Genomic DNA, 13,392 nt, shown 5'->3' with positions numbered 1-13,392 from the left:
AAGTTTTCCAGGAATGAACTGCAACATTTATATGCAACACTTCTTCACTATTTAGAACCCAGCTACTACAAAATTAAAGTAAAAGCAAGAGAATAGAAATACTAATGTCATTGCCAATCATATGATACAGCAGGCTTGTGCAACAAATGCACCTTGGTCCAAAACTGCACACAAAGCAGTTTCTTAACAGGTAAAAGCTTTGCAAGATCACTTCATTGCTCTCATTTGGACACATGGATTTCAACACATCTGATCTTACTGAAATCCAGGTCCTCAAAAACATGTCTAAAAGAGGACTTCAGCCCATAAGTTCAAGATATAAACAAGAAAAATTAATTTATCCTTCTACACACCATATTTTTATCTGTAAATTTTCCTGATCTTCAACAGTTTGGCTACTATGTTTACCCCAAATTTTGGCAGGACTGAGAAACTTGGTCGAATCTCATACCTACTAGCACTTGAGAATCATAAACTAGGAAATTGTCCACCTAAAGCCAGCATGAGCCAGCTGTCAGTCCCCTACATCAAACATCAAGCTCCTCTGTTCCCCCCTCATTTTCTCTCTTATTTGTGTTGACACAAACATTTTTGCAGGCAAATAGTCAGACTGGGGAACAGTTCCAGCTGTAAACATACAGATTATTTTCCCAGCTAGATCATTTTTTTTTCCCAGCTACATCATGATTCAGCCACAAATACATTTGCATAGAAGAAAGGAGGAGGAATGTTGAAAATGAGCAGCCAAAACCTCTCCAATCTTCCTCCCATTCCCCCAGGAGGCAGCACTTCTGCTGACCTGAAGCTGCCTACAGCCTACCCTTACAGAGGCCACAGGTCCACATATGTCTGTATGCTGAGCATGTTTACCACACACACACACCAGCACTGCTGCTGTAGATGCATATAGTTGTCCCTCCAGTGGTCTACCCTAATTTCAGATAATTGGTTTAAGCATTAAAATATGAATTTTCCAGAAATCATGAAGAATCATCAGATAATTAACAACAACTTGCATGTAATGGGGCACCACTATAAAAATCTCACTATTAAATTAGTATTGGAAAGGGTAAAGCAGATTACTTATTGTCATCTTACCTGCTTGAGATGTACACAGGCATCGACAGCATCCTTTGGTCGACTACATTTCAGAAAGGCAGACACAGCCTGCTCACACATCCCCACTCTTACAAACATATAAGCTATATCCTGCAAAAAGAATCAGCACCATGTTAAATTCATTCCTGGATTTTTGGTACTTTGTGTTAGCAACTACAATACTGTTATCCTTGTTTAATTTAATCTCAAAAGTTGCAGGTGAAGGGTTCCTTGTTTGCTTTACAGATCCTGTGAAGACAACACATCCTGTTGTAAATTTTTAGAACTACACTCTATTTTCATATTCTAATTTATAGAACCTACACTGCTTCTGAATTAAAAAAAAATAATAATGAAAGTCAGAAAAATCTTCTTTCAAGTCAAATCCTACTAGAAGGACTACCATTACTGTTTAGTGCCTATTTTATGAAACTCAGATATAAGGAAGAGGTTAAAAAAGACAGTGCTATGGCTTGCTTTGCTCAAACAACAGAAAACGACAGTAAATTACCAATTTTGCTTTTTCCAAGCATTTTGGAGTAATAAGTCATTATCATCTAGTTTTAACTTAGTTATTACTCAGTAGATCACTTCAAGTCTCACCATCAACTTTGCCTCCTTTAGGCATTGGAAATATCTCAAAAATACTTTGCTTTCCATTAACATTTCCACTACAACTAACATCCAAAAAGAACCTAGTGTAGAGTAGGCCACAAAATAAAAGCAATAAATAAATAAAGTAGCCATGGAGCATGACAAATAAACAGATCTATCTGGGGAACCTGGCTAATAAAGGAAAGGAAGAATGATGGTGCAAGAAAATAGGAATAACATTAGACCCTAATATACCTGAGTAACACCATTTAAATAAGTAGGTCATATACTGCATTCCTTCTCTTTTTTTTCTTATCCTTCCCAAGATGGGATACTGTAAATAAGTAGTTCAGCATGAGACAATGAAAAATGAAGGTGCTTTTTGCTTACAGGAAGCAATTTATTATTCTCTGGAAGTGAGTTAGCTAGATTCTCCAGTCCTTGGTAATCCTCTAGCATGTAGTAACATTCAGCTAAACGTTCCTGGTTTCGCCCTTGTACATAATATTGTACAGCATTTACCCTACAAAGAAAAATAAATAAATGTAAATATGCTGTCATCTGATACACAAACACAAATTATAAACTTCTAAATGGGTAAGGCTTTTGCATCTGTAAATCAGAAGTGACATTATTTTAAATAGGTAGCTTTGAGAGAGCTTTTGTAGCTAGAATTTCATTGTTTTTATAAAATACACTAAACATTGTAATATTCAAAGGTCATGATTTTGAAGCAGTAGCAAGACTGATTCTCTGACTAGCACAAGGTTAGGAAGTCAGGGAATCTTAAATTGTATTCCTACTTCTGCACAGCTCATGGCTGACCATGGACAATTTGCAACTAAACTCTCAGAAGAGGGCTTTACTTGAGTGCCTCCATTCTTTAAAGATGTATGACCTGATCTTCATTCCAGCTGAAGTCAATGGGAAACACAAGCACCAAGGTCTCCAAACACATCTCTGAAGTTGCCTAAAGCATCTAAAAATTGAGCTTCAGAATCTATCAGAAGTTTTAAACTACTTTGGGACCCAGGCACTTTGGGATAATATAGGGTGGGCAACTGCAATATGTAGTGAAGCTGTGGAATTCCATGAGGCAAAATGTTTTGCATGATGAAAGTTTACATGGGTTTAAAAGGCAATAAAGCATATGAAAGAAAAATTCAGTGAAAGTTATTAACTACCAAGACACCCCTTCTGGCTCATTAAGTCCTTCAGTGAAAAATGTATTCTGGAGAAGTACCATATGTGCACACTATGCTTAAACTCTTCTCTGGGCTAGGGAAGTTTTGGCTACAGCTGGAGACAGACCTCAGGTGAGACTGACCCATGGACCTTTTCATATACTTATGTTTTTAAAATTACTTGAAAGTTTGTGGTTAATTTTGAAATTCATTGATGTTTAATACTTCTCTCCTGCTTTTTAACTATATTTTTTTGTAATACTTTTTATATCCAGCCTAATATATAAATCTTTTTATAGGTATTTCCCCCCACACACATATCTTTAGGCAACCAGGCTTCCAGCAAAACTGAGATTTCTATTTCCATCATTCTTTAGATAGTTGATCAACAGCTCTGTTCAAAGGCATAGGCAGTGATGAAAAAATGCCATGTGAAGCTTATTAACCATAAAAGAGCTGTGCTAAACCTGGTCATTCCAGTCATCCCACCTGTTCCATCCTGGCTTTCCTGATGTCTGTCTTGCTTCATAACACAAGTCTTTTTATCACTTTTATCATTTCTTTTGTATTTGCCTTCTTACCATTCCCGCTGCAGAACATACCATTTCTGACGGTCTGCATAATAATCTCCGATAGCATTGTGTGCTTGTTCAAGAAGGGCATCATCAGAATCACCTGACCCTGTTTTCAATAGCTGCAATACACGAAACCAATCTCCCAGTTTTATGCGTAGTCCAAGGGCAAGATCTCTAATATAAACAGAAAATATGAAGAAAAAAAAAATCAGAGGAAAAAAATAAAATAGCTAGCAAAAATCTTGAGAAAAACATCCAAAAATATTTTCTTGTTCATAATCTGTATCACAGCTATCACAATGATCCCCGACATCTTGTACAATTTAAACAGCATTCTGTGAGACTAAATACCCAGAGAGCTCAAAGGTTACATATGCCGTACGTATGCATTTCCCTTTTAGCCATACTCCTATGTGAAGCACATTAAATGAGCAGCTGGTGAGGCACATGGGCTGCTGCTGCTTCATGTTTCCTCTTTTTCTGTATAGTGCTCTTTATCTTTCACTATCAACAAGCAAAATAGATGGCAGCAGCTGCAAAAGGTTCAAAGCAGAAGGGAGATATGGGGAAAGGCTGAGGAGCAAGGAATAATACTGAATAAGGATGATACATAATAAAATGCATTTCAGGGATTTCTCTTTCAGATTCAAGATGACACTGGATGTAGGAGAAAAATCAATCTTCTGCTTTTATTATTCACACATATGTATGAACCACTGTGAGTCTGTCTGGCACATTTTTTCCCCTTGTAACATGAGAATTCTGTATGTGAAAATGCAATAGTTTTGCAGGTGAATAGAAAAGAAATGAGAGAGATATATACACCCTAAACTTATGCACAAGTTAAGGAATGCAATAGCAAGTCAACACATACAGCTAGATAAGAACATGTATCTAGAACATATTCAAAATTATATTTCAAAACTAAATTTATTTCAGTCTAATTTCTGGATGGTCCTTATGCAGATTTTCTAGTGATGAGGAGATATGCAAGGTCTACGCAGAATTCTCATTCTTGTAGCTGAGAAGTAAGGTGCTCTATTGTTGAAGAAACCTGCCCAGAGAAAGTTGGTCCTTGTTTTCTACAAGCCCATAATAGTCAGTTTTCTCTTCAACCTTGTGGAAGGGAATATGTCATATCCAAACACCAGTGTTGCAGTGCAACTGAAGTGTTTGTGAGGCAGTTCACCTCTCCAAAATAGCATATTTCTATGGGCTAATTGTTTGAAAGACATTATTCTATTACAGGTTCTAACATGCATTTCCCTCCCCACTTCTGGCCTAACCCCTCTTTACTGGGGAAGAGGGAGGTTCTTCATTCTCACAGCTTAAAAGAAACCATTTTTTCTCCAGCATTCTCTAATTTCTTTCTTTCATGACTCCATTAATCAAGGCTTATAAATTTCACATGTGCAGAAGTGATTCAGGCTTCTCCAGGTTTGACCACCACCTACAGGCTACATTGTTCAACTGCAACCTCTTACTGAAAAAGGATGATCAGAAATAGAGACTGCTAACTACTTGCCATTAATTTATATTTTCCGTAATATTATCATTTCGCTTTGTTTGTTTTTATTCCTGAGCAAAAATTCCCATCGAGTTGTCCACAATTTCATCCAAGGTCCTTTCTGTCTTTCCAGAGATTAGTTAAGAACTCTGTTATTTGTACATGTAATTGAAAAGGATATGTATATGGCAATGGCTAACTAAGACCAACAGTACATAAATTAAACATTAGTTTAAAGTTGTTTGTCTGTATTTTTGGAATGCCAGTTGAAATATCTACAAAATATTTGCTGAAAATATCTATAAAACATAGTACTACCTAGAGCAGCTGAGGCATGCAGACATGTTTGCAGAAAAGCTAATTTACATATAGGATTGGTTATCCACTAATACAACAAAATTCTCCTCATCTGATCCTATTTTGTGTTCATCTGATGCAGAAACTGGTGAAGAGTTTTCAGTGCTAGAACACCCATTCTTTTATTAGGTCAAGCATTTATATTTTTCAGGCATTTTTTCCTTATTTGCTGCTGAGATGACTACATGCAGTTACCTTCTGTCCATATCCAAATACATTCTTTCAGCTTCTTCAAATCTGCCAAAATAGGCTGCCACTTCTGCTTGCTTCATTGACTCACTCTGCAGGTTGCCTAGACGCTTCACAAATTTAATACCTTGATAATCTTTGCAGCGCACAAAAGCTTGCTCAGCAGTCTGCAGATCTAGCTTCTGAAGAGCAGCTTCAGCCAGGAGACGCCTGTGTGAAAAACACGAGCGTAACAGATAGAAAAGCAGCTTTAAAAAGAAATTAAATGAGGATCCACTTAAATTAGCTGTTATGTAAAAATGACAGTCAAGTTAGTGCTATTGCAATAGCAAATGGCATTGTTTATTAGCTAATCTTAATTCAGTTGCATGATTGTCACAACTATGTTCTCTGATGTATCCAGGACTTCTTCAAGGGAACATGTTCAAATGATTGCTAATATTCTTTTGCTCAGCTGCTCAAATCCACACTGGATTGGTAGGAATGGCGTTACAGATCTTAGTTGGCCTATGTGAAATGTGTGGCTTGTCTCAACACAGCTCCATTTAGATATTTATCCCTAAGCATCAATCATAACTTTAAAACTTAATGGCAGCCTCAGACTGAAGGCCTCCAACTAAACTGGCCATGAATAATAAATTATACTTCTCACTCATTTGGATGTTCCCTGCCCAGTTAGCAGAACAGTTTGGGAAGCCTTGTACTGCTGCTGCCCAGGTGGTTGAGATCTGCAAATAAGCAGAGAATTTCCACCTCCAGGCCAACCTTTCTCTATCAGGTGCTTGAATGAGCTCTGGAGTTTTCTGTGAAAATAAGGCTAGGTAAATTTAGAGTGGTCACTTGACATTCTGACTCAAAGTCAATCCACTGACAAAAGCAGTAATATACTACTGCTGTATTCAGTGGTGCAAGTCATGCTTGGGCAGTATCCACTCAGTATTTCTGCATCAATTTGACAAGATTAATATCACTTCAACTCAAGTGCTCATCACTGACATCAATGAAAGCAAGAGAAAAACTATACGGCAAATGTAATGAATCTGCTACACACTACATCCTGTTTGTAGAGCTCTAGCAATAAGGTCACTGTCCTGTTCTGACCCAGAATGTATTTGCTGTATATCCAACATTTACGTTGCATCTGTTCTGTGTAAATATGTGGCATACCATATGGTTTCTTGTATAATCGAAATTAAGTCAATGGCAATTCTGGAGTAAAGTGAGCAGTATTTGACCTAGACTTTGTGATTTTTCTACATAAAACTTTTACTGAGACATAGACTGTCACAAAACTAATAGTCATTTTATATTTAAATAAGTGGATGGTACTATCAAAAAATGCAAGCTCAAAATGCCAAAAGTCTTCAGTTAATTCAAGACCTTAGTAAAAACAAAGACTCGCAAAACTTTAAAACTTTACCCAACACACTTAAACCAATATGATTACTAGTACTATTACAGAAGCTTTTAACATGTAGTTATCAAATCCTATTTAAGAATGTAAATTCTGAAAGATAAAGACAAAAGCACAAATGGATGGCAAGGAATGTTTTCATAGGACTAACTTTTAAAGCTAGTCTTCTTGGCTGGTCTTTCAGCAATTCTAAACTCCTCTCTGAACTGCTAGAATTAACACAGAATTCTCAAATCCCCTTGGCACAAGCCAAATCTCCAGTGGTGAAATAAATCAGTCTTCTTTAAAATAGAGCCAAAAATTACTACAGAAATGCACAGATACAGTAATGATCTCCAGAGAGTTAAAGAGAATTGGCAGCATTCCACAAGTATCTTGTCAATGAGGGTTTAAGTTTTGGATATTGACTTTTCATTAAATTATTTACTATGGTGATTACTCTTCCAGCCCCTAAGACATGGGTCACTGAATAGATTTCCAGAATGCCTGTTTTCACAGAGGTGTTTTCTTGTTGTTTGCTATGCAGGATTTTCAGATTTAGTTCAACAGCTGAGACAGTGTTTAATTTAAACATGCCTAAGTCTCCTTTTCTCATATTATTTCCTTCTGCATGGTCATATCAAAACATGACTGATGTACCCTCCCCTTATCACTTCTCTCCTTTATCGCCTGTCCTACAAGGTTAATCGACTCCCACTGCTCTTATCTTATTAAGATTCTAATATATCCCCCCTACTAGGCTTTAGGCTTTGTCATGAAGGTTCAGTTTAACTCTTTACAAAAAAAAAAAAAAAAAAAAAAAAAAAAAAAATTAACCAATTTAAAATTACCTTACATTCTTTCTGCCAGTTTTTTCATATGTTTAGACTTCACCCCTAAAAGCAGGAGCACTGTTTTTGTGTTTATGCAGCATGGAGCAGAACAGTGCTTTGAGCCTGTACCCTATACCCATTACTGTAATGTACTGAGTGTTGCTTTTATTGTAGGTACCAAAACATTCGTAAAATTATGGAGTTTAATTTTTAACAATAGCCCACTTTTTTGGGGTGTTGCCAAGCATTAGGAGCCTGGAAGCACTGGACCACTGCCTGGAAATACAGGTCTCAAGTTTCTTATTAAGATGGCCACTGAGGAGTCTTGAACTCAGAGCTCAGCATCTCCCAAAACATGAACTCTGAAATGCCCAGGAATGAAAAACGCACTTTCTTGCAGTCTTGGAAACCAAAACACCACCAGCTAGAAACCATCAAATATGCTAACCGCAGAACTGCTGGGGAGACAGGCTAGCAAGGGACCTTGAGGTCCTTCTTAGGCTTTACATCAACACTGAAATACCTCTTTTGGAGGGGATTCAGTCTCAATACGCTGATGTTCTCATTTGGAACAGCAGCTCTTCTAGTTGCAGCTGAACACTTAATTTTTTTTTTTTTTTTTTTTCTCTCCAAATGATTACCTTCTCAATAGATCTGCTGCATGCTGGTCCAGACTGGGATGGCAGGGGGAAGGAGTGGAAGGTGTGCTGCTGTGGGGTTTTTTGGGTTTTTTTTTGTTTGTTTTTTTAACTTGAATAACTAGCTCTGTCTAGAAGGGAAGAGACTATGAGAGAACACCAATTTAAACCAAGGAAGTTGTTGGATAAAGAGGTTTACCAAAGTCTGGGATGTGGATTATCTTCTATGAACTGGGAAGATTCTTCAATCCCAACTTCTTCAATCAGTGCTCGACTGTCTCGTAGTGACCGAATCTCAAAATTGATGATGTAATCTTTGTTAGGATGTTCAGGATTCTAACATAATAGATAAAGAGAGAACATTTTATTCTATGTCACCTTTATTTTCATTCTTAAAGATATCTACTGTTCAAATCATTAAGAAAAACACCAACTTTTCCTATCAGATAAATTTAATTATACTTACCTTTAATATTTCATCCAGAAGAACAGATTTGATTTCTAAATCTTCAAAGCTGCAAATATATCCAGAGGTTTGAATAGGTTCCTTGAAGTAAATAAGGTTAAAAGGGAATAAACAATTTTCAAACTGATTAAATGCTAACCAAATCCATTCAGTATACATAAACAAACTTTTTTCTTCTCCAGACTAGGATTTGATCATATTTCCAACAGGAAACAAATACTAAAATCATTAACACTATTGACAATGCCATAAACACAGACATAATTAAAACCCTCATGTTTGTTATAACTACACTATGAGGAAAAAAAATATCAAGGAACATCTGTCAATATTTGGATTTAACTGAACTATATTTTACAAATAACTTTATTAAAATTGTATTTATTATTTTTCTAAGCATACAAAAACAATGTTACTGAAAATCTCATACAAATAAGAAAAATAAGACAGAATTTTTATTTTTCCAGTACTTATAGTTCATTTTGTAGTTCACTTGTTCCTTAAAAAAACAGTCCGGCATTAGAGTTGACTAGGTTTTGAGATTTCCAGAAGTAAGTTTGTTTAAACAAATACTTGACTGATTAAACTGTAAGCACAAAAATAATACTATTGAATATAGAGCCATGAATTTACAAGTGAATTTGTAAAACTGATAAAATACCTATGCTCATTTTTACCTCAGGATCCAAGTTTCTGAAGACATACATTCTTGTTTTCTCCATCATTGCAAACAGATCTGGATTATCTTTGGCCCATTTCATATCCCAGACATCTTTGCGTTCCAACTTCAGCTGCTCACCTATCACTTGCTGTCCTGTACTGTCTATTACCCGTGTATCCAGGTCAAAGAAAGTCAAAACACCTGAAAGGTCTATGATAGCAACACGACTGCAGAAAAACAAAGGAAGAAAGAAAACCAGGACAGGTAAATAGTACTATTTAAAGCGGTAATTCTGAAGTAATTCCCTGAACTGGCATACCCAGGCCAAGTTTTTCCTCTAATCTAATACCAGTATAGTTTGGGAGATTCAGTGAGACATATGCAATTATCATTCATTTTTACAGCTGAGTGAGATTAGAAACATGGAAAAAAGATATTCTCAAATACATATTTTTCCATCTGCACCTATAGCATCTGGCCCTGTAAGGTTCTGAAATGGGCCCATTTTTCATCCAGTATTTTGAAGATACTTAGTACTTTAAAGAACAAGCTGAGTAAATGGCAGTTTCTGCCCCCTGACTAAATTGTTCTCCTTACAGAGCCTAAAATTAAGAAAAACACACACAATTATTTTTTCATTATTTAATAGGAGGCAACGAAGCAGATTGTTAAGCTAAAAAGACAGTGGAGTGATTTGCAGTATGAATGCATGAAGCAGAATTTCTGTTCTTTCTACAAAGGATATTTTTTGATTTTTTTTCCAGACAATATAAAGTATTCAAAGATTAACTGGATTATACTTTAAGTCACTTAAAATATATGAAAAATATGATTGCTATAAGTAAAATGTCAAAAGCAATTTAGAAAGTTTACATCAAAACACTTGTGGATCCGAGTCTTTTTCACTAGCACAAAATCATTTAGGAAGGTAACAGCTTGGGCTCAAAACCAGACTAATGCAGTTTTGACTGGATCATAATGTCTATTAAGTGAAGCAATGTAATTTCAATATATACCTAAAGAGGTGAGCAATCTACATATACATTACAAAATCTGCTTGAAATTATAAAGTTATTTTGAAGTTATTAAAATCACTGTCTTACAAATATTCTTTTGTCACTTTATTTTTTGCCCTTTCTGCCAAGACTCTCACGCTCTTGCAAACAACTGGCTGTTAATGTTTGACTACTAAGTAGAAAACAGCTTCAGCATTGGCACAGCTGAAGCTCAGGAAAACCAGTCTTGCTAGGAGCTTTGCCACCAGCTACAGCTTGAAACAGTGGAAGATTAACAAGGGACTAACAAACTACCCAGGCATTCCAAGCACACAGAAAAAGAAAGAAACCCCAGAGACAAAGTTTCAGGTTATAGTCCTATTTTCATCAACTCACAATCATAGGAAACTCATGCTTGGTTTATCCGATAAATCAGAAGTACTCTCATGCACCTGTTTCCTCAAACCTCTGACACACATCCTTACACTAACACAATCTCTCACAGCAATCTGCCAGCTGCCCAGATATAATAATTAAGTGGTTAAGCAACCCCCAGTAATTAATATAAAATACCTATTAATTTTATTAAAGTAAAATTACTACATAATTATTAGTATTCTCACTGATTATAGCAGTTTATTTCAGAATCAGGTAGCTGTGTGCAGAGAGGTAACTTACCTGGAGTTGCAGTTCAAAGACAGCTGATATGCCCGACAGTTCAGGGTATACTTCTGAACTATGCCAACGCCAGGGAGGCTGTATCTCTGAATAGTGCCAGATTCTCTTCCCTAGAGAAAAAGCAGTGCTTGCTTATTCAGACAGCTTTCCTACCAATAAACTGCTCAACAAGCTTTTCTTTAGGTGTTGGACTAGGCTAAACAATTTTTGCATAAATGAAACAGAACTGGAGAGAGGGAATAGCATCACACTAGAAGTTCTGACTTCTGCTACTTAAACAAGAGAGTTTCTTAAGATGCTATGATTTACAGATCTGCTTTAATAAGGGACATTAAAATGTACAGCCATAGCCCAGATACAGCCCATGGAAGAGTTTCAGCAGCCCACAGACTTCCCAGTCTTCAGATATAGCCCACAACCCCAGAAAAGGAGACCAGTGCAGAGATCCCTGTCCCATGCTGGTAAATCCACTCAAACCATGCCGTGACAGTACCAGCTGTCTGAAAGCAGCACAGCTGTGTTCATATAGTGCTGTCTGCATGCTAACAAGTGTCACCAATTACTTGAAGACCTGTGCTAGCCTGTAAAGTAAATGCTGGTTATTCAAAGGCTTGAGTAACAGCAAACACATCTGAAGTACCAATATGGTTCATTTTTTACAGAAATCTCTATTTTAGTAACTTTTGTTGAATGACACATCCATGCCCTGTGTCAAGACACTGTATCAGGCCCACAGTCTAAACTGAGGTTGACATCCTTGGACTGAAGTGGTCGCTACCACTGTTTCTCATAGTGTTTATCATTCGTAGAATAAGGAACAGAATATTTTACCTGCTGTTTAACCTTTAACTCTTATGTTGCTACTTAGTCAATATTTAACTTTAAAATAATTCAAACTTTATTCTTTGTGGTTTTGCCTTCCCCCACCCCCCCGAGAGTTACCTCTTTCTACAATCCTCATATTTCACCTTAACTTTTTTGACATATGTCCAGCCTACAAACTGAAAAGCATATTTGGACAGAAACATTAGAAAAATCTGATCACTGTAATACCCATTCATCTTCAGCATATTTCTCCAGATCTGGTCTCAAAGGCATTTCCTTTCCTTCCCTGCCTTTTACTAAGGTCACTGCTTAACTACCCTGTCGCTGCTTAATTATCCTCCTCAGTACTTTTTCTTGCTCTATTCTTCAGGCATGAACAAATCCCCAAAGTCACTTACTAACTCTCACAGTTTCTTCATTCATATTCTTTCCAGTAACTCACTCCTTTTATAAAAAAACAATAAAAGGATATAACAAAAAAAATCATCAGAACAGGAACATGTAAAATGTCAAGAGTCACTGGGGAGATGGGTAAGATGAAGAAATAATTATCTTTCTATCCTTGCTCTGGTAAGTTAGTTTGCTCTAAAGCCCACCTATATGTCTGTTCATATAATGAGAATACTTTTTTCAGACAAAAAAAAAATGCATCAACTATATGGCATGATACAAAGGTTTAATATAGAAATGTAATATTGCCTATCATCATATACAATACCTATACATATATTTACATATACATTAATATGTAAACAGACAAACTTTGTAAATCTTGGGGCATTTACTTAGTTTAGAAGAGACTTCCCAGAACTCAAATACAGAATTAAGCCCTGACCTGGACTTTATCCTGAGATAGGTGAATAAAGACCTACCTGTAATTACTAACTCAGGGAACTAGTCTGTACTTAGAATGTAGGCACTTACTGAATTAGTCATCCTAAAGAAAGAATCTAGGTTAATGGAAGGACCTGTGAGGTTGCCTTTGAAGGCCTCTAGAAAGAGATCTTGTCTGCAAAGACCACGGAAGGAATTTAGGTACTTCAGTGAGGTGGACTGCTTCACCTAAAATCCAGGTACAAGGCAAATACCTAAATTAAACAAGCTCCCAACCTAAATTCAGAAAAGCTTTTGAAATGATGACTTAATATATACACTGCAGAAGAGTCTCCTGCCTACGAGTGCCAGAGGTAGAAGTTATTTTAATCCTATAACTTACCACAAGTAGTATCTTATCAGATGCTGTTATTGCACAAATTGGATCTCTTGTTCCCTGAAAGCATACAAGCAATACCAGCACCAGTGTTAATACAGCTGCTAAACTGCTAAAGAAAAGTACTGTTTTCTTTAAATATACATGAATGATGCCAAATATCCACAGGGAAGGGGGCTATCAAACCTT

The 13,392-nt window shown here is 36.5% G+C and overlaps 1 protein-coding gene across 3 annotated transcripts in view; it reads right to left on the bottom strand.

Annotated features, from left to right (window-relative positions):
• WDR35 (WD repeat domain 35) overlaps nt 1-13,392 on the bottom strand; it is a 44,712-nt gene that overhangs the window by 5,606 nt on the left and 25,714 nt on the right. For all 3 annotated transcript variants that reach the window (XM_026103422.2, XM_026103423.2, XM_064508434.1), the window contains 9 exons: nt 13,210-13,263; nt 11,169-11,278; nt 9,512-9,722; nt 8,835-8,915; nt 8,568-8,704; nt 5,511-5,714; nt 3,479-3,625; nt 2,083-2,215; nt 1,099-1,209 (listed from right to left, as the gene is read on the bottom strand). In XM_026103422.2, coding sequence (XP_025959207.2) covers nt 1,099-1,209; nt 2,083-2,215; nt 3,479-3,625; nt 5,511-5,714; nt 8,568-8,704; nt 8,835-8,915; nt 9,512-9,722; nt 11,169-11,278; nt 13,210-13,263 — 1,188 coding nt within the window. The remainder of the gene's footprint in view (nt 1-1,098; nt 1,210-2,082; nt 2,216-3,478; nt 3,626-5,510; nt 5,715-8,567; nt 8,705-8,834; nt 8,916-9,511; nt 9,723-11,168; nt 11,279-13,209; nt 13,264-13,392) is intronic.

Source organism: Dromaius novaehollandiae, chromosome 3 (genome assembly GCF_036370855.1).
Source record: "Dromaius novaehollandiae isolate bDroNov1 chromosome 3, bDroNov1.hap1, whole genome shotgun sequence".
In the NCBI taxonomy this organism is placed as follows: Eukaryota; Metazoa; Chordata; class Aves; order Casuariiformes; family Dromaiidae; genus Dromaius; species Dromaius novaehollandiae.
The sequence above is the reverse complement of the archived record's forward strand: the minus strand, read 5'-3'. Positions and strand labels throughout refer to the sequence as shown.